This window comes from Mauremys reevesii, linkage group 1 (genome assembly GCF_016161935.1).
Source record: "Mauremys reevesii isolate NIE-2019 linkage group 1, ASM1616193v1, whole genome shotgun sequence".
NCBI classification, from domain to species: Eukaryota; Metazoa; Chordata; order Testudines; family Geoemydidae; genus Mauremys; species Mauremys reevesii.
The window spans coordinates 318905581-318927993 of NC_052623.1; the positions used below are offsets into that span (position 1 = coordinate 318905581).

General features: G+C 45.2%; 1 protein-coding gene across 5 annotated transcripts in view; it reads right to left on the reverse strand.

Annotated features, from left to right (window-relative positions):
• Window positions 1-22413, reverse strand: part of IQUB (IQ motif and ubiquitin domain containing) — a 133454-nt gene that overhangs the window by 76898 nt on the left and 34143 nt on the right. For all 5 annotated transcript variants that reach the window (XM_039510513.1, XM_039510499.1, XM_039510506.1 and 2 more), the window contains 3 exons: window positions 10033-10281; window positions 5824-6009; window positions 3850-3949 (listed from right to left, as the gene is read on the reverse strand). In XM_039510513.1, the coding sequence (XP_039366447.1) occupies window positions 3850-3949; window positions 5824-6009; window positions 10033-10281 (535 nt within the window). The remainder of the gene's footprint in view (window positions 1-3849; window positions 3950-5823; window positions 6010-10032; window positions 10282-22413) is intronic.

Below are 22413 nucleotides of genomic sequence, written 5' to 3' on the forward strand. Positions count from 1 at the left end.
CATTGACTCGCTGTGTGTCCTTGAGAAAGTCTCTGTATCTCTGCCTCAGTGTCCTCTTCTCTAAAGTGTTGTGAGAATTAATTAGCTAGCAAGTTACAGTTTGTATATTCAAGACATTGTATAAATAAATATATTACAAATATTGTAGTATTTCAATCAACTGTGCTGCAAGTCTTTGACCTGAACAGCTTAAGGTGACAAAACAAAATCTATAAAAGGAACATCCATTATTTCTAAAACATACTTGAAATGACTTCCTGGTTTGAAATGCAGATACAAATCCTCAGTTTATACCTCCACCTCCTTCTTACTAACATAATCTTGGATTAAGTTTAGGGCTTGTCTACATGGTGGGGTAATATATACTATGCAGTTGTGATTTCTAAAACAAGCTAATGTAGTATGCATTAATTAGTCCATGTAGACCCTGCTGGTGCACTTACACATAGGAGTTTCAAATACAAAGATAATTAAGCTAAATGGAATTAAAGCCATTTCACTTCTGAATGAGAGTGTCTGCACAGGGGCTTACTGCAGTTTAACTAACCCACCTTAAATTCACACCTTTAGTTAATTTAGATTGATTTTCCTGTGTCCCCATGTAGACAAGCTCTAAATTAGCTATGCCTGTTGGAGCTTTCAAGAGTGGGAATACGCAGAGGCCATTCAATGAAGTACTAAATATTGTGTTAAAATGGATCTAGATTATGCATTATTATGTGGAACAAAACAAGATGCAAGATATTAGAGATCACAATAACTTGAACCTGGCTCATACCCCTCTCAGTCAGCTTTACCTGCCCCTACTGCTATTGGATATGCAAAAGCTCTTTTGTTTTTAATACTTCATCAACAGGTTGGTGTTTGTTTTGTTTTGATGGCATTTGTGAATTAACTTACATTAATAGCCAAAAACCATATGAACAGCTAACTAGATTAGAAAAAAATCCTAAAGTAAAAATCCTTTTTATAACATACATGTAAACGATATGATAAGAAATAGAAAGGTGAAAAGCATTCTTCTTACTATGATAATTCCAGTAATTGTATGGGAAAACATTTTAAAATGTGGAAGATGATGAAAGCAGCAATAAAGAAAAGCTAAAACTATTTGCTCTAAAAGAACAATAACACAGGCCACATCTAACTAGGTTTGTATACTATTGCAGTCCTGAGTGCTTAAATGACACGAGCACATATTCTATTTCAAATGTATGATGGCTATATTTTGCTCCATCCTAATGATGTGACAATTAGAATTTCAAACTTATGAGCACCTGTGTCAGATTTTTTTGATTAAATTCTATATTGGTGTCTCATGTTCTCCAAAATTCAACCCTCTAAAACCCACAATGGCTCAAAACAGCCATTTTTTAACGCTACTCCAGTGAAAGACTGAAGTTTTGACCTTGTACAAATACAATCTCCTAGTCTTTTCTCTTTGTGAGCTGAAAGGCTAGAAATTTCATTCTCAATGAGTCCATCAGTCAGCCATTGTCTCAGATACATTGTCAAGTATCCAATTCAGTTCAGTTTCAACAGAATTTAGCAGCAATTTACAAACATGGGAAGCCTAAACAGCATGTCTAAACAGATACTACACAAAGCATCATTAAAGACTCAGAGGTATACAAAAGACCAGCAGGCAAAGCATTTGTGCAAATGAGCTTTCCTCCACTGGACCAAAACACTTGTTTTCTTGTGAATTCTATAATCTCCAGATGCGGATGGCACACACAAATTATGAGACCAGCAGCTGAGTCCAGATTTGCCTGAACTAATTCCCTCATGCTCCTTGCGGACCAAATATGAGGGTCTATTTTTTAATGGCCACTTTTTAAGAAAAAAATAATATACTGTATTCATTTATCAAAGGATGGAATGATATCTACAGGATTCATGCTTTTGCTTTCACCTGTAGCCCCTCTCCTGTACAACTGACCCAGTATGAAGTTGTTCAAGATAGGGTAAGTCTGCCTGGGGCTTTTTACACAACTTTAGGAAACTTCGCCTGTGTTATGTGTGCATGTGCATCACCTCAGACCAAACCCACTTAGACAAACCACCAGGAACAAAGTTTTATTCTGTAAAGAAACATAGAACAGGATTACAGTCCAGCAGCCTCCTCTCTACTTGCTTGCCTTGTGCTTCCAACTTCAGTCAGTGTTGAAACTTCCTGCTGGAAGGACAGAGGGGACTTTGTATAACTCAACCCTCTTACAAATATGTTCTAATTCCCACAATAACTAAACCCCAACACAAACAAGCCAATGTTCTCATTTTCTATCATTTAAACTCCTCTCAGGGTACTCTTTAAGCCCTTTTTGGTCCTACCTGTAAAGAAACGTAGAACAGGATAACAGTTCAGTAGCCTCCTCTCTGCTTGCTTGCTTCGTTCTCACAACTTCAGTCAGTGCTGCAACTTCCTGCTTGGAGGGCAATGGAACTTCTTGGCAAGAACCAGGAAGTTCTCTCAACATGTCGCAGCTTGTAGTTCCTAGAGCTGCTGCTGAAAGACACGACCTTTCACCCCCCAACTTTTCCTTTTTTTTTTTCTTTTTTTTTAATTAAAAAAGAGCCTATTTTTTGGCTCACAGATGTCCATTCCTGGCATCCAGTCTTGTATTAAGGCCCAAATCCAGCAAAGAACTTAAGTCAATTGGACTACTTATGTGCTTAAAATTATGCATGTGCTTAAGTGTTTTGCTGGATTGCAACCTAGGGGCCAAATCCCATTAAAGTAAATGGAAAGACTTTTGTTGACTTTAATAGGCATGGTTAGATCTGGTCTTAAGTCCCTGGTGAATGCACAGTGCTGTTCTAATATGGTTTGCTGCTAAATATATATTTACTTATTTCAACTTTTAAGTGCCTCTACTTCACCATAGGCAATTATACTAGTCAAAGCAGTAAGCCCTTGGAGACTGGGGCCAAAGAAATGCCTAATATAGTGGTTTGAAACAACTGAACAGAACTTTAGAACAATTTCATGTAACTTTTTATTGAATTTATGTAATAGAAATACAAAGGGGAAAATGACATAAGTAAACATATATTTAAGGGAGAAAATTGACTCCTGCTGTAACTTCAGATGAGTTAACCAAGACATTAACATGTCCCAAACAATCTATTCTTGGTATTACAAAATACAGACACAATTTTACAAACACTGACATATGAGTAGTTCCATTAAGCTCACTGGGACTACTCTCACGTGTGTTAAGTTATTCCTGTGCACAAATGTTTGCAAGATAAAGGGCCTATATTGGGACAGATAATGAAATCTGTAGCTGACTGTGGATTACGTATTTTTGTTTTTGACCAAAAGGCCTCACCTGTTTAAAACACAGAAGAAATGAATTAAAATATTATAAAAAGGTTTATTAGCAGTATATATTGTTTAAAATAGAAATTGTGTATAAAGGAAATTCTCTAAATCTCCTCAATATTATTTATATTGCACTAGCAGTAGAAACTTAAGGATACAAGACGACAACCTCAGGTTTGAAGAGCTCATGGAATGATTATGATAAATTTTACAAATTATATTCTAAAAATGTTTTATTTTATGTTTAAAAACTTAACATGCTTGCAGTCACAGAACATGAAATGCAATTATTACAATAAGTGGTCAGGATCAGAGTATTGGATCCTTGGAAGTTTATCTTGATACATGTTCCCCGAGTACAATTAATCTATAGATGAAACAGGACAATTCTTTACTCCAATTAAGTTAGTCATGTTCATCAATAATTCAGATAGCAGCTTTATGTCTGAAGAGTTATGCTTTTGAACCAGCAGGGATAGGTTTAGTTATTAACAGTTCATTTGTATGAGCCTGATCATCACCTTTATGCAAAAATGATGCCATCTCTGGAATCTGAGAGAAATAGTTCTTTGCCAGGATATGTTTGTGTTTTATCCTGTGAATAAATACCATTTCATATGCCTGAAAGGTAAGAAAATCCAAATTGTATTAAATGCAATCAAAATTTCTTATCTATATGTTGCTATATATCCTGTATAGTATAAACACTGCACTAGTGACCTACAAACTGTTTAACAAACCAAACCATAACATTCAAATCCAGACATGTTACTTAATGCAGTAAGATACAGCAGAAGGTAGTCCTGTATAGCAGTCTTTTAAGGCCTCAGTCTGGAAGGTACTGAGTGCCTCCTGTGAAGTGATGACTGCTTTAAACTCCTATTAAAATCATTCAGCATCTCCCCAGACTTCGTCTCTCTACATTTCCTTATTATCTTTTGAGTAATGTGAATTTATTTTTTATTATTATTATTTTAAAATTTTGAAAATCAAGGGGAGACTGGCAATGCTTAAACTTGTGTGTTTCTAAGCTAATATGTAAGGGAACTTTACCTTAATTGGAACTGGACTGAAGCTTTTATAAATGCTCATCAGGGCATACCATTTAAAACCATTTTGTAGCATTTTATGCAGCCTTGGTTTTGATCCAGTGTTCTATTTCTAGAAGTTCAATCAATTACCCAACATTCTACAAGGTAGAAATGTCTACAAAATACAGTACTATATTTAATTTGATACAAGAATAATTAGATTAAATACACAAAGGGCGCTGTGGGTTAATTGAAGCAGCACTGGAATTTCAGTTTTCAGACTGTAGTTCAATCCAGGAGTGTTGCTAATGAAATCACTTTCACAGACCTTACTAAATTTCTGGTGATTAGCAACCCACACAATCATAAACAAATTAACTCTGACATTAAATGCAATGTTACTCTCTTACTCTCCCTACTCTCATCACTAGTAGCATGGATAGCTATTAGAAGGGAAATGTTTAAACTTTTAAAATTGAAATTAAGTAAAAAAAAAATCTATAAAATATTTTGGGTGAGGTGAATTTTCATTTTAAACACAAACTTAAATTCGGGGCCTCAGCTAGTAGAGATTGTTCCTTTGTCTAATGACGTCAAGATTGGTACAGTCAGGCCAGATAGCCACACAATCAGAACTTTTGCCAGCCAGACAGAGGGTAAGAGGGATACTGCTAGTTATATAAACACCAATATGCACAAAGGAGTAACTGAGATTCCAGTTTCCTGAGCAGCCTTGTTGATTTAATGCAGGAGTGAGGACTCAAGGAAGGAACTCAGAGATTCCAGTTTAAAATTTATTTTATCTTTTAAAAAGTAATGCCACTAAGTAGTGCCATATGCCACTAAGAACTAAACTGGCCACCAAACAACCACTACATAGCAATGACCTTAAGACACTACCAACATAAACCAGTAGCCTAGAGAAGAAAGACTGTAACCTATTTTACCTGATAAATCTAGTTGTTAAGAAATCTCTTGAGCTTTGAAATACTAAATATTCCACTGTATTAAGTCCAGGTTCCTCAGAGTGGGACCTCTGCCAGGCTACTGTATCTTTAGATAGAGGACTTTTCTTTTGACAAAATATGTAACAGTTTCAAGGCAGTAGTTTCAAGGATTTCCTTAACAAATTATTTTAATTTAATTGATCTTTGATAACAGAGAATTGCAGATTTTGAGACTTCATCAACTCAGAACAGCACATAAGCTTTTATAGTCTAATTGCAGGTGATCAAAAATCAAATAAGTGTCAGTGACACTTAAATGTCATCCTTTTGAAAAAGCAGTTGGGGACAATCTTACTAAGATCTCAACAAAGGGGTAGTCATTATATACAGGACTATTTTTATGAAGCAGTTATAATAGGCCAACTGAGATACAGAGGACCTAAGTCCAAAATTTTAGTCACATGATTATAATAAAATGCAAAATATACAAAGAAAAATTGCATTAGTTCCATTTTACCTCTTGAAGGTTATGCAGCTTGAGATGTGCTTTTGCCTCATCTTTACTGAGGAGGACTGTGTTCCATGGAGACCATTCACAGTGCTTATCCCATCTGACCATAACCAAATCATGGAGATCATCCCAGGCACTAAGAGCTGACTGACAACCCCAAATGTTCTCCACCATGTACTGTAGATCTTTTTGCTGTAATTGAAAGCAGGTTGAGAAGAATAAAGCATGCTTAATTCTACCAGCAATTCACCTTACCTAGCCACCACTTAGGAAATGCTTTGAATTAGAATTATTTTGTGTACATGCCACAGAATAATTTTGGGTAGAGGAGGGTAAACATTTGAGTCATCTAGCCCACCCTACTACAGTATGGGGTGGCAGGATTGATTTAATTCTTCTTAGATCATCTCTAAAAATCAGATTTTAATTTACTCTGGATTATTTCTGTTTATGGCAATCCTATATCTTCTATTGACAGGTTGCTTAATTGCTTATAATTTTAAAGTTTCTTATATTTAATCTACATTGTCCCTGCTCCTGTGTATGCTGATCCCTACTTGTTTGGTCCTTGCTCATTAATAAATATAACTGATCCTTCTCCTTTATCAGCTTCCTTTATATTTGTATTTTAGAGTTCATAATTAGTTTAAATTTAATAAATAAGTTATGTACCATTCTATGTTACTGAAGTCAAATTCAGCACGCAGCCAGAATAACCTGGGCTGGAGGATTGGGAGGGGGCAAAATCCAAGTAACTCAGGATGCACAATATCAAGAGGCTCATCCCCTGGATAAGCATGACAGGTTTTGCACTTTTCCCTTCCCACCCCTCTGCTTCTGTCCTACAAAGAGTTAATTATTGTGTAGTGATATTGTTACTCATTCCCTCCATGGGATTGTGACATCCTGCGGTGGTGATGCAGGATTTAAAAATAGCTAGTGGTTGGCCAGTTTGTACTGTAAGTTCTTTATATACAGACCTTAAATCTGATATTCCCCTCTGTAAAGTCATGTTTCACCTATACTTATTTCACTTTGTTTCATTTATTACTAGTCATCTGAAATCGCTACTCATTATTTTAAAATAGTCTGTGAAGCAAAAAGTGGTTTGGGGCCATAGTTAATGTTGAACTTTGGCAAACTTTTCTATAATACTCCATCATCAAGTTTTCTCTGCATTGGAGTAATGGAAAAATGAAGGAAGGATTTAGTCAAAAGGATTCTTTACTAGGCCAATGGACTTTGAGATAAGGCTTCTTCCATACAAAGCATGAAGTAGGTCCTTTTTCCTTTCTCCCAAAAATAAATCACTTGACTTTAATAAAATAATAGCATTTACATGTTAACAAATCAGATTCCTCACAGGGGGTGATTGGAATCATTCCAAGTCAATACTCTTGCAAAATGTCGCATCCTATACTCTCATGCATCTTGCTTCCAAATCCAGAACCTGGTCCTGCTACCACTGAGACCTTTGACTTGGGGAAAAACAAAAGGGTTCTTTGAATGTGTTGGGCTTAGAACCTTTTTGCCTCTGTTGTGCTAAGGCTGTGTGCCCTACTTCCCACACTACTGAGCCTCGTTAAAGCTGGTCCCATAGACCCCACTTTCTTTAGCCTTCTTAAGGTTGGTCTCATCTCCACCTTCACTTTCAAAATATGTTTCTTCCATTTCATAGCAAGTCCTTGAGTTATTACTGTACTTTTTGTTGGAAGTCAGACACTAGCAACAAGACATATCAGCATCTATTCCAAGCAGTAGCTTCTTTTAATGCTACACTGCACATCACAAATGCTTCTTGAACTTGCTGTCATTTTAATGCCACCTCTTACCATATTTATATGAGGTCCTTGCAAGTAATTTAGATTGGCAATAGTGCTTGGCTCTTCTACCTTATCAGATTAAAGAAATTCTGCTACAGATAAGTTCTGTCCTTCAGAAGACGGGTATTTGATGTTGAAGAAAAATCATTCTGGTTATGGTGGAAAAGTTTGATCTGACAGGATGGTTTTGCTGTATTTCCTAAAGGTGGTCAGACTATGGATTAATCTATATCTTCTCTAGAAGTCCATTCCACAGCTAGGTCCCCTCGACAGATTGCTTTGACCTCTACTCTGAAATGCTTTGTGATTTTTATTGTCCCAAAGAAGTGAAACTGCCTTGGTGGCTCACAGATAGAAATTCAATCTTGAATGTAGTTAGGACCTAACCTATTAATTGCTTTGAAGATTAAGATCAAGGCCTTAAACTGGCAGTGAAAGTTGACTGAACCTTAACCAGAAAGATTTTTCACATTGGAGGAATTTTGAGGTGTTCGTGGTGGCTGAAACCATGGAAGAAATGGTCAGCCACATTTTGTACCAGCTAGAACTCTTTCCACTGGTTTAGCATTAAGCTTCAGAAACAACTATGTATAGAAATCCAGTCTCAACGTGAAAATGCATTGATCACCTTGCCCAGGTCCTTGTCCAGTAGGAAGGGCTAAAGTTTCTTATCAAGCTGGCAACAAAAGATAAGTGTAGTGCTTTTTAGTTTCTAAAATAAATAGGATGCTCTCATCCATCCTGGCATTAGAGGGAGAGAAGCTGGTGTTTTTTTCTCCTCCTCAGTCCCCTTTGGAAATTTGGAGTGCTTCTGGAGATTCCTCTGGCTAATCATATTTGTTCAGGTAATAAGACTCATTATTACCCTCACCATCTCCTTGATGCATGCTGGGTGGCAGCTGCATAAATAGTACTATAAGAAGCACAGCCTCCATATCCACAGATGCTACTGTGAAGTTCCCAAGGCTGGGCTGCCATCACTAGCTGAGGTGAGCTCCTTGCTGTCAGTCATTAAAAAGGAAGTAATGAGTGGGGGCATTTAGTGGCCACCAGTGTTCCAGGCAGAGGTAGGCATGTACTTGCCTGTTATTGCTTGTCAGCCCAAGACTTTAGCTGGGGAAATTCCACGAGTCACGTGCATGAAGCAGAGATCCAAGAGTGAGAATTTGTCATAGGGCTTTGGAGAACAGCCAAATTTTAAGGCAAGCAGTAATTTAGTGCCAATACAAAGAATAAAAACTCTCTCTTTTTAGTATTTTTAAACAGGAAAAATACTTAATAAGAACAAACAGAATCTGTATAATCTATTTACTTGTATAATATTTCTTAACATAGGCATGGATAATAGTAGAAGCCTAATCTTCTTCTATTATAGCATTTTTGGTAAAGCACTACAATAAGATATGAAATATGTTTTACACACTGAAAATAGTCAGAAAGTGTGCTTCTATTGTTGATACTGTAGTTTCTTAGTGCCAAAACCCTGAGAAAATTCTGCTAATCTTGGGCTTTTGGATTACTTTAGATAAACTGTGCTTTGAGTGTACCTACTAATTTAAATACTGACAACTAAGGGTTTTTTTTTTTTAAAGGTTAAGTGCGTGTGAATGAGGAGGTTGTTCCAAATGTTAACATGTTCATTGATTAATCACATAATTGCCAAGGATTATAGAAGATACTAAATAGTTTAGAAAAGTGAAACTAATTTAAGTAAATCTTAATTCTAACAAATACTTGCAAAATAAAATAAAAAAATCCAGAAACCTCTAGATGCTAATCTTCTACTAACTGTAAGATCAAAGGCTCAAAACTGGACTTCTCTGCTTTTTCTTTACCCAAGAACTCAATGGAAGACTTTAGTAATTTTAATAAAATAAATAATACTTTGTATTTCTATAACAGCTTCCATCCGAGGATCTCAAAGTGCTTAACAAATATTAATACTCGGAACACCATTATAAATTATCCTTATTTTATATATTATACAGTGGCATAGTAAGGTTAAGTGATTTTCTTGGCATCACAGAGGCAGTCTGTTGCAGAGCTAAGAATAAATTCAGATCGCCTGACTCCTGGTCCTGTTCTTAGACCTTCCTTCCTCTTTCCTGTTTTTATTATTTTACAATCACTTTTGAAAGTCTAACCATACTTTAAGATAGTACGAGTGTTTCTTTGTATTCATCTATTAAAGAGAGAACCGTTTGTTCCATATTGTAGGGAGAAATGTATGTAGTTTTTGGTTATCACTGTCTAAAATTAGAACTACCACCCTATGGAATAACTTAGACCAGTTGCTGTTAGCATCAGTGATATATACACAGAAACAGGAAAAAATGGTGCTCAACACAAAAACATTAATATTCACTATCAACACTATTCTTTCACACAGTACCTGAACTACATAAGCAATTTTAGCATCATCCTGGTAATCAGCTTCAGATTTTCTGAGATTTTTTAGCATAAGCTTGTATTTCAAAAAGGCTTCTCGACGCCGGGCCTCATTATCGAGCTTGCAACAACGGCGGCACCTGCCGACAGTGCGTGAATTAGCAGGCACAGAGAATTCAGTAGAGGGCAAGTAACTTTTGCAACCACGACAGAAGTAAATGTTTTTATAAAGCTTTAGTGGATCTGGTGGAACCTGAAGAAGGACAATAAGAAAGATGCTCTTATATATATATATGACTGAATGTCTTCCTATTAAATGAGTGAAGTTTTAACATTACCAAGAACATATAATGCCTTACAGTACACAATACACCTATTGGCTAATTTTGCTAAGGCTTTACATGCAACTTGATGGCATTTCTCTGTCTGTACATAGTACAATAACTTTTGAATGCCGCATTCGATCAATTCCCAAGTCTCAGGGAATGTTCTAGACATCACTGGCCAATATCCTATTGATTTGGTGGAGAATCAGAAAACCTAAATGGGAAAAACGGGGGACACATGGAGACCTGCCACCTGATTATCCCAGTCAGAGCTTCACTGTCTATAGATCAAAAAACTGATTGATGCCACCCATTAACACCTTCATCTCTATCTCATTTTTGCCTATCCTCCCAAAAGTTTAAAGTTTTGACACCTTGAATGACTTATCTCAGACAAAAAGATTAATAAGAGGAAGAGAACAACCGGGGGCACTGGAGAATGCATGTGTACACCTGGCCACTGGCATGGGGGGTGGGGGAGAAAGGGGAACCCTGGTATAGAAAGGAGGAGGGAAAGGGAAGACACAGAACCCTGGATGGGGTAGGGACTGGGGAATCCTGGCATTTGGTAGAGGACAGAATGAAGAGCACATTGAGCCCCGGGCATGAGAAGGTGAAGTTGCAGGGAGTCCCTGAAATAGATGGAGATGGGAGAGTGGCATAAGGGAACTTGTTGGGTGGAATGGAGGAATGCAAGGAGCCTTTGGAGTTTGCAATAAGCTTGGCCCACACAAGCGACTAAGTGTGCAACACTTAACATTAAACATGCCTTTAAGTTTCAAAAGGCAGCAATACTTATCTGAAATTTAAAAAAAATCAGTTTAGCTATTTTTAAACATCCTTTGCTCTTATTGTATTGATTAAAATATTTAAAGAACAAAACAACTGATTTTATAGGACTAGATTAAGACCTCAGCTATTATGGTCCAAAGCAGAGGTGGGAAAACTATTTGGCCCGAGGGCCTCATCTGGGTGGAGAAATTGTATGCAGGGCCATAAATATAGGGCTTGGGAAGGGGGTTGGGGTTTGGAAGGGAGTGCGGGATGCAGGAGGGGGTTTAGGGCAGGGGTTGGGGTGCAGGAGGGTGTGGAAGGGAGCTCAGAGCAGGGGGTTGGGGTGCAGGAGGGGTGCATTGGGGGCTCAAGGCAGGGAGTTACGGGGCTCATGGCAGGGGGTTGGGGTGCAGGAAGGGTTCGGGGTGCGGGCTACGGCCCGACGCTGCTTACCTCAAGTGGCTCTGGGGTGGCAATGGCACACAGTGGGGTTAAGGCTCCCTGACTGTCCTGGCCCTGTGCCACTCCCAGAAGTGGCTAGCATGTACAGCAGTGGCTCACCTGCAGGTACCACCCCCAAAGCTCCCATTGGCTGCAGTTTCCCATTCTCAGCCAATGGGAGCTGCGGGGGCCGGTGCCTGTAGGCGAGGCTGCAGGGATGTGGTGCCGGCCGCTTCTGGAAGTGGGGTCAGGGCAGGCAGGGAGCCTGCCGGCAATCCCGCGGGCCGGATTGAAAGCCCTGATGGCTCGGATCCGGCCCGTGAGCCGAAGTTTGCCCTCCCCTGGTCCAAAGCAAATTACTACTAATTGTATGGAACCAGATACTAAGCAACTGTAGAAATACAACTGAATGGGGAAAAACAGCAAAACAGGACTGCTGTAAATCACCATGTAATCTATCAAATGCAATGTATCACATGAATCAAAATATAAAAGCGAAGATTATGGGCCCCTTACTATTTGGGCATGTGAGGATCATAAGGGCTAAATGTTTCCCGTTTTATAAAAACATGCAGAAGGGAAGAAAAAATGGTTACCTACCTCTCGTAACTATTGTTCTTTGAGATGTGCTGCTCATGTCCATTCCATTCTAGGTGTGTGTGCGCCCACGTGCACAATCACTGGAGATTTTTGCCTTGGCAGTATCCATAGGGTTGGCAGTGGCACCCTCTGGAGTGGTTTGCTCATGCATTGGTATATTAGGCACTGCCAGCCCATGCCCTCTAAGTTCCTTCTTGCCGGCAACTCCGACAGAGGGGTAGGAGGGCAAATAATGGAATGGACATGAGCAACACATCTTGAAGAACAACAGTTTTGAAAGGTAGATAACCATTTTTGTTTCTTCAAGTGCTTGCTCATGTCGATTCCATTCTAGATGACTCACAAGCAGTATCCCCGGAGGTGGGCTTGGAGTTCATGATCATTTGGCTTGCAACATTGTTATACTGAAGCCAGCATCATCTTGGGCCTGCTGGGTAAATGCGTAATGAGATGTAAACATGTGGACGGAAGACTAGGTAGCAGCCCTGCAGATATCCTGGATTAGCACCTGCCTTGGCTTACGAAACGGCTTGGTCCTTTTGATGTAGAAGGCTAGCACCCTCCTAATGTCCAGAGAGCACAATCTGTGCTCCTCCTACGACTAATGAGGTTTTGGAAAGAAGAAAGGTAAATATATGTCCTGGTCCATCGGAAAAAAACGGTTACTTACCTTTGTAACTGTTGTTCTTCGAGATGTGTTGCTCATATCCATTCCAGTTAGGTGTGTGCGCGCCGCGTGCACTTTCGTCGGAAGACTTTTACCCTAGCAACCCCAGTGGGTCGGCTGAGCGCCCCCTGGAGTGGCGCCATAACGGCACCGCATATATACCTCAGCCGACCCACCCGACCCTCAGTTCCTTCTTGCCGGCTACTCCGACAGTGGGGAAGGAGGGTGGGTGTGGAATGGATATGAGCAACACATCTCGAAGAACAACAGTTACAAAGGTAAGTAACCATTTTTTCTTCTTCGAGTGATTGCTCATATCCATTCCAGTTAGGTGAATCCCAAGCCTTACCTAGGCGGTGGGGTCGGAGTGAGACGTGGCGGTATGCAGGACCACAGAGCCAAAGGCTGCGTCACCTCTCGACTGTTGGACCAGGGCGTAGTGTGAGGCAAAAGTATGGACGGATGACCAAGTCGCCGCTCTGCATATCTCTTGTATGGCTACGTGCGCCAGAAAGGCAGCGGAGGATGCCTGGGCCCTGGTAGAGTGGGCGGTGAGATGGCCCAAGGGGACATTAGCCAAGTTATAGCAGGTGCGAATGCACTCTGTGAGCCACGAGGAGATTCGCTGCGATGACACAGGAAGGCCTCTCATCCGATCAGCAATTGCCACAAACAGCTGCGGGGATTTGCGGAACGGTCTTGTCCGATCAACACAGAAAGCCAACGCCCTGCGAACACCGAGGGAGTGAAGTCGTTGTTCTCTCGGAGATGCGTGAGGCTTTGGAAAGAAAACTGGCAGGAAGATATCCTAGTTAACGTGGAAGGCGGACACTACCTTCGGGAGAAACGCCGGATGTGGGCGTAGCTGTACCTTGTCCTTATGGAAAACGGTGTATGGCGGGTCCGCCATGAGCGCCTTGAGCTCAGAGACTCGTCTGGCAGATGTGATAGCCACGAGAAAAAACGTCTTCCATGAGAGGTACAGCAAGGAGCAGGTGGCCAGCGGCTCGAAGGGCGGAGACATGAGCCTGTTGAGGACCAGATTGAGGTCCCAGGTGGGAGTCGGATGACGAACCTGGGGGTAGAGACGATCAAGGCCCTTCCTGAAGCGAGTAGTCAGCGGGTGAGAAAACAGCGTATATCCCCCTTCACCGGGGTGGAAAGCGGAGATGGCCGCTAAGTGCACTTTAATGGAGGACAGCGCCAGACCTTGTTGTTTTAGCGACCAGAGATAGTCCAGGATCATCGGAAGTGGGAGTTCCGAAGGAATAGCGTCCCGCGCTTGAGCCCAGCAAGCGAAGCGCTTCCACTTGGCCAGGTAGGTAGATCGAGTGGAAGGCTTTCTGCTGCTCAATAAAACGTGCTGCACGGGAGCAGAGCAGCGCAACTCCGTCTGGTCTAGCCACTGAGGAGCCACGCCGTGAGGTGGAGGGCCGGCAGGTCCGGGTGACGGAGAGTGCCGTGATCTTGTGTTATCAGATCCGGATGGAGCGGCAGAGGAATGGGGCTGGCTATCGACAGACGGAGCAGCGTGGTGAACCAGTGTTGCCTGGGCCACGCTGGCGCAATTAAGATGAGACGTGCCTTGTCCCGTCGGAGCTTCAGCAGGACCTTGTGTATGAGGGGAAACGGAGGAAAGGCGTAGAACAGGTGACGAGTCCATGGAAGGAGAAACGCGTCCGACAGAGAGCCCGGTGCCAGACCTTGAAAGGAGCAAAACTTCTGGCATTTGCGGTTCAATCGGGACGCAAACAAGTCTATGTGGGGAAATCCCCACTGTTGGAAAATGGAATGAGCGATGTCTGCTCTCAGCGACCACTCGTGGCAGAGAAAGGACCTGCTCAGGCGATCCGCGATGGTGTTCTTGACGCCAGGAAGGAATGACGCTACTAGATGTATCGAGTGGGCTATGCAGAATTCCCACAGTAGCATTGCCTCGTCGCAGAGGGGGGATGAGCGGGTCCCGCCTTGCTTGTTGATATAGTACATGGCCGTTGTGTTGTCCGTAAAAACTGAGACACAATGGCCGCGGAGGCGAGTCTGGAACGCTTGGCAGGCCAGGCGTACTGCCCGGAGCTCCCTGACGTTGATGTGCATGTTTAATTCCTGCAGCGACCAAAGACCTTGAGTCTGAAGATCGCCAAGATGGGCTCCCCATCCAAGGGACGAGGCGTCCGTTGTCAGAGACATGGAAGGTTGAGGAGCCTGGAATGGGACGCCCGCACATACGTTGGACAGGGTCAGCCACCAATCCAGGGATTGAAGGACACCCGCTGGGATGGTGAGTATGGTATCCAGGGGGTCCCTATGAGGGCGGTACCTGGAATGGAGCCACAGCTGAAGCGGGCGGAGGCGGAGCCTGGCAAACGGGGTGACGTGTGTGCAAGCCGCCATAAGACCGAGGAGGCGGAGGCAAGCACGGGCCGAGGTCATGCGAGAGGCCTGAAGGTCGCGGATCAGCTGTGTAAGGGCCTGGAACCGAACCTGCGGAAGGAAGGCTCTCGCTAGAGCGGAGTCCAGGGTCGCGCCAATAAAATACAACCTCTGAGATGGAACTAAGGTGGACTTCTCTATGTTGAGAAGTAGGTCTAGGCGCGTGAATAAGTCCTTGATCTCTGTGACATGTTGCTGGACCGTGGCCTGCGAGTCCCCCCTGATGAGCCTGTCGTCCAGGTAGGGAAAAACGGAGATGGCGCGTCGACGGAGGTGGGCGGCGACAACGGCCATGCACTTTGTGAACACCCTTGGGGCCGTGGAGAGGCCGAAGGGGAGTACCGCAAACTGGAAGTGCAGGTGAGCGATTGTGAAACGGAGGAAGCGTCTGTGCGGTGGGAAGATGGCGATATGAAAATAAGCGTCCTTCATATCGAGGGCGGCATACCAGTCTCCTGAATCCAAAGTAGGGATAATGACCCCGAGGGATACCATGCGGAACTTCAACTTCAGCATGTATGCGTTGAGTCCTCGCAGGTCGAGAATGGGTCGGAGGCCTCCTTTGGACTTGGGAATCAAAAAATATCGTGAATAAAACCCCTTGCCCCGTTCCGCGTCCGGAACCTTCTCGACCGCTCTGATGGCTAGGAGCGAGTGCACCTCCTGTAAGAGGAGTTGCTCGTGAGAGGGGTCCCTGAAGAGGGACCGGGAAGGAGGCTGGGAAGGTGGAGGTGAAACGAATTGGAGTTGGTAACCACGTTCCACCGTGCGCAGGACCCAGGCATCGGTGGTTAGCCGGGCCCACGCCGGGAGGAAATAGGAAAGGCGGTTGGAAAAAAGGAGGGAGGAATTGGTAGGAAGAACTGGTATGTCGTCCCCGGGCGCATCTTCAAAAAGATGGTTTAGGCCCCGGTGGTTTAGAGGGGGCTCGCCCTTGGGACGGTTGGTTGCCAGGCCGTCGCCCACGGCCGCCATGACCCTGCCGTCGACCAGAGTCTTGCCTGTAGCGAGGCATATAGTAAGGGCGGTTAAATTGGGGACGGAACGGACGCCTCTGGTTAGCCGGGGTATGCATCCCCAAAGTGCGGATGATAACCCTGTTGTCCTTTAGATTCTGAAGCTTGGAGTCCGTCTTTTCTGAAAAGAGCTCCTTTGAATCAAAAGGAAGGTCCTGAATGGTATATTGAACCTCAGGGGGAAGCGTCGAACTCTGGAGCCAAGAGATCCGGCGCATGGTAACGCCCGAGGCTACAGTATGTGCCGCCGAGTCAGCCGCGTCTAAGGAGGCCTGTAAGGAGGTGCGTGCTACCTTTTTGCCTTCTTCTACAAAGGCCACAAACTCCTGTCGGGAATCCTGAGGCAGGAGCTCTTTATATTTTTCTACCTCAGCCCAAGTGTCATGGCCGTAGCGGCTGAGCAAGGCCTGCTGGTTAGCCACACGGATCTGTAGGGCACCGGCAGAGTAGACCTTGCGACCAAGCAAGTCCATGCGCTTGGCCTCTTTCGACTTAGGAGCGGGCCCTGCTGGCCGTTGCGCTCTTTGTCGTTGACCGACTGCACTACTAAGGACGAGGGGGCAGGGTGCACATATAAATGTTCGTATCCCCTGAAGGGACCATGTATCTGCGTTCCACCCCTCGGGCTGTGGGCGCAATAGACAACGGAGTCTGCCACAAGGTATCAGCGTTCGCCTGGATAGTCCTTATGAAGGGTAGAGCTATGCGGGTTGGAGCGTCCGCGGACAAAATGTTCACTATTGGGTCACTGACTTCCGATACCTCCTCAGCCTGGAGATCCATTCGCAGTGCCACCCTGCGAAGGAGCTCTTGGTGCGCCCTTAAGTCAATTGGCGGGGGACCCGCTGATGACGAGCCTGCCACCGCCTCATCCGGGGGAGAGGAGGAGGAAGAAGTGCCGGGCAGAATAGCGTCTTGGTCAGCATCCGGCCCCTGTAAAGGTTCCTGCCCCAGAGGTTCCTGGGCAGGCTGAGCCCCTTCGTCTGCACCGGATGGTACCTCAGTGTCAACTGGGGGGCGGCTTACGGTAGCCTCTGGGACGCGTGGCTCATGCGATACAGTGCGCATGGGAGGCACAGGAGGGCCTTGGCTTTGGTGGTAGGCCCAAGGAGTCCAATAACGCCACTGATTTGGGTCCTGGTCTGCAGGATGGGATTGCCGGAAAACTCCCGAAGGGACCTGAGAGTCATGGTCATCGACATAGTAGCTGTCGGCGTGTGAGGAGGCCGAAGCATGTCGAGAGGGCCAAGGAGGAGCAGATAAGCCTTCCGACGAAGTGCCTACAGATCTCATCTGCCGCCTTTGTGGTGAACGGTGCCGGGAGGCATCTCGGTACCGAGAGCAGGAGCGAGACTGGGACCTGCGACCGGTGCGGTGCCGGGAGGTCGAGCGGGATCTCCACGATCGGTGCCGGGAGCGACTCCGCGAGTAGCGGCGGCCATAGCGGTACCGAGAACTGGATCGGTGCCGGGTGTGACGGGTCGGAGATCGAGAGAACGACCGGTGCCGCGAGTCCGACCGGTGCCGCATGGTTGAGCGGTGCCGGGACTGCGAGTGGCAGTGCGATCGACGGCCAGATCGAGATCAGCACCGAGAGCGGGAGCGGGATCGGCGTCGAGAATGGGAACGGGTTCGGTGCCGGTCAGAGTCGGTGCCAGCGGGTGGCCTAAACATGGACGGCTTGCCTATGGAGCGGGACGCCCGCACCGGCGGCGCCGGGGGCGGTGGCACAACCGGTTCTGTCAGCGCAATGAGGTCCCATGCTGCCTCGAAGGTCTCAGGAGTCGATGGCAGTGGCATCTCAACCGCGGCCGGAGCCGGGGAGGCTACAGGTGCCGGGCTCGACGGCCTCTCGGGGGCCGGAGTCGCCAGTGCCGGCAGAAGCGTCTGGGGCAGAGGAACCGGTGCCGCGGCAGGTTTTGGTGCCGGGCGGTCCGGACAGGGCGCACTCTGTGGCTTCGGAGCCGGCGGTGCCGTGGAGGCAGCGGCCTTTCCTTTCTTCACCCTTGGCGAGAGGGAGCGTCTTTGGGCCGGTTTCGGTGCCGATGACGGTTTCGGTGGCACCGCAGAGTGGCCCGGTGCCGTGGCAGTGCTGCGAGAGTCCTTCGCGGGTGGTGCCGCGGCTGGAGGGGTTAAGGCTGCCTCCATTAGGAGCTGTTTCAGGCTAATGTCTCTCTCCCTCTTAGTGCGAGGCTTAAAGGCCTTGCAAATTGGGCACTTAGTAGATAAGTGCGACTCTCCTAAGCACTTTAAACAGGAGCTATGAGGATCTCCTGTAGGCATAGGCCTGCGGCAGGCCGAGCACGGCTTGAAACCTGGGGAGCCGGGCATACGCTCCGGTCCCGGGTGCGGGTGGGGCTAACCCCCGAACCCGCTAACTATCTACACTAAACTGATTTTAAACTATCAAAAATAAGAAAACCTAAGCTAAGATAAGAACTATGTACAATTTTTTACAGAGAAAACTATGAGGAAGCTAGGGAAGCAGAGGTCAGACAAGCTGCACTCCGCTGTTCCAATGACCGACACGGGCGGTAAGAAGGAACTGAGGGTTGGGTGGGTCGGCTGAGGTATATATGCGGTGCCGTTATGGCGCCACTCCAGGGGGCGCTCAGCCGACCCACTGGGGTTGCTAGGGTAAAAGTCTTCCGACAAAAGTGCACGCGGCGCGCACACACCTAACTGGAATGGATATGAGCAATCACTCGAAGAAGAACTTTGAAACCACCTTGGGCAGGAAAGCCGGGTGCAGACACAGCTGAACCTTGTCCTTGTAGAATACCGTATAGGGCGGCTCCGGGGTAAGAGTAATCTCAGACTCTGCGGGCAGATGTTATTGTGACCAGGAATGAAACCTTCCAGGAGCGGGGGAGAAGGGAGCAGGAAGCTAGAGGCTTGAAAGGGGGACCCATGAGCTACGACCATGTCCATTCCATTCTAGGTGTGTGTGCACCCACATACACTGCTTCCATTTGGCCATGTAGGTCGCCCTGGTGGAGAGCTTCCTGCTGCCCAACAGGACTTCTTGGACATGGGCCAAACATTCCTGTTCCTCCACATTCAATCATGCAACAGCCAAGCCTTCAGGTGTAACACTGCCAGGTTTGGGTGCAGAAGACTGCCATGGTATTGGGACAGCAGGTCCGGCCGGAGTGACAGCTGTAACAGGGCAGCCACTGAGATGTCCAGCAGCATGCAGAACCAGTGCTGGCATGGCTACGCTGGCACTCTAAGGATAACCTTTGTCCTGCCTCACTTGATTTTCATGAGGACTCTGTGGATTAATGGTACTGGAGGGAAGGCATACATGAGGGCCCCCGACCACTGGAGCAGAAAGGCATCTGACAGGGAACCTCTGTTGATCCCCCAAATTGAGCAGAACATGTGGCACTCTCTGTTCTGCCTGGTCGTAAGCAAGTCCATCTGGGGAGTCCCCAACCTCTGGAAGATGATGCTAACCACCTCCGGATAGAGAGACTGTGACACTATGCCCCATATTCTTCAGAGAGATATTATTGTGATATGGTTATGGCAGAACTATAATGTACTTTATGCAAGATAGGTCATGTGAGATATCATTGAAGAAGTTATGATTTACTGAATATGATTATCCTATTTGTATGCATGTATCATTTTGTATCTGAAGTCAGGAATATTGTCTATGCATCTATTACAAATGTGTTTACACCTGGGAAACGCCCACTAGGCAGAATGCAATCAGTCTTGATGGCTGGCTGGGAAGGGCCATTAGGAAGAACAACAGGTTTTAGAAGAAACTAATCTCCCACTGGGGAGCCTTCCTGAGGCTGCTACAAACAGCTTCTGAGTCATGGCTGCTGTGACCCTACAGGGACATGTGACCAAGTCACCTGGTACTGGACTCCATCTTGAAATACCACTGTTTTTCCACTGACCGGACATGGGAACCAAGCTTGGAGACAAAGGGTTCCCGCCATATGCAAAAGCTATTTAAGACAGGGGAGTGACATCATCGTGGTTCTTCACTGACTCCACATCCAAAGAGATTATTGGAAACACATGGGGTACAACGACTGGACTAGGGGAGAAGAGTTAGACCAAGCCTAGAGGAATTTCTAGCCTGTGAAACGAATACCTGGGGTTTTTAAGCTGCAAGCAAGTGCAGCTGGCCCCTCAAGAATCTTTGCAAACTGACTAAATCAGCAATTAGGGTGAGAATTTGCTACTCATATCCAATCTCTTTAATATATTAAGCTTAGATTGCATTTTTGTTTATTTGCTAGGTAATCTGCTTTGGTCTGTTTGCTATGATTTATAATCACTTAAAATATATCTTTTGTAGTTAATAAACTTGTTTTTGTTTTGTCTAAAACCAAAGCTGTGACATAAGGCACTCCAACCAACCCTCACGGGCAGTAAGAAGGAACTGAGACGGTGTAGGGCCGACAGCGCCTAATATTCCGACGCATGAGCGCGGCACTCCAGAGGGCACCACTGCCGACCCTACAGATACTGCTATGGCAAAAATCTCAGATGCCTGTGCACATGGGCGCACACACACCTAGAATGGAATTGACATGAGCAAGCACTCAAAGAAGAAAATAAAAATGTCATACGTGCTTCTTCCCTCTCACTATGCTCTGCAGGACCACTGGGGATATGGTGGGGACAGGGGCCAGACTCAGATCTATAATTGGGCTACTTTCATCAGCTTGGCAAGTCAGTCCCCATGTTTAGCCAGTTGACATTTTGAATGTGCTCCTCTGCTTGTCTCCACTGCTTGGCTGCCATTTAGCAGCCATCCTGTTTGTGATGTTGTCTGTACCACATGCCCATTAGAAGGCCTGTGGCACCAAATACAAACATAGCTACATCTGTAACGTTTAACCCACCTGCAGATAACCTGATTCCTCAGAAGAGACAGATCTCACCCTCCCAAGTCTTGGCTATGACTGAGCTGCCGTCTGCCCTGACTACCACAAAGTTACTGCCTCGAGGTCCCCTGTCCCTACTCCCTGCTGCTACATAGCCACTACATGCTGGTTATTGATACCCAGTCACAGCTTACTGGGTCCCCCTACCCTGGATGCCAACAAATCTTGGTCAGTACTGGTTGCTACGTAAAACAAGTCCGCCTGAATGCCTGCAAGAAGGCAGAAAGCAGATGTAAGGAGCAGGAGCAGCAGCAATACCACCCTAGAAGCACAGGAGGAGCAACTGTATAGGCGGCAACCTGATCCCCACCCAGGGGAAGGTGAGCATGCCAGGCCCAGTGAAGCATCATACCCCACACAAGGCAAACTGAGCCTAATGAAGTCTGAGGGCATCCAGGACCCACTGAGGAGAAGCCAAGCTCAGCGAACCATCTGTGTCAAACAGTTGAAGCTTTTTATCCAGACTTTAGTCTAAGTGGGAAGTGGAGCCAGTTGCTTAGATTGATTGTTCACTAGCTTCTTCACCACTCCATAGCTGTGGCCCCTTTTCATGAGAGAATCATGGGTCATACAGTTTTAACAGAGGAGTGGATGTGGCTGTGTTGTGTTGGAATTATCCGGTATAGGCACTTTTCCCATTCGTGCATCCAACTATGGTATTTCTGCAGCACTGCTCCACTACATCCTATTTACCAAGGAGCCCGGAAGATAAGTCTTAGACTAGGTCTTGTTGTTTAATGAATCAATTGTTTCACTGAATGAGTATTGCTTCTAATGGCATGGTAAGTATATTAATTTGTACATATATTTATGTGGTCATAAGCCTTATCACACATCTTTAATTTTGTACACTATACAGTTTTTGAGGATACTACTAAATAATAATTAATGGAGATATCCTATCTCCTAGAACTGGAAGGGACCCTGAAAGGTTGTTGAATCCAGCCCCCTGCCTTCACTAGCAGGACCAAGTACTGATTTTGCCCCAGATCCCTAAGTAGCCCCCTCAAGGATTGAACTCACAACCCTGGGTTTAGCAGGCCAATGCTCAAACCACTGAGCTATTCCTCCCCCCCCCCCCTAGAAACACACAGCAACTAAGTCTCTTGGTCAGGCTTTCATTATATTCCACTTTGATCACTGCAATCTTTTCCTTCTTTGGCCTCCTAAAACTCTCATTTTCCCCCTCTAGTCCAAACAAAATGCTGCAGTGAA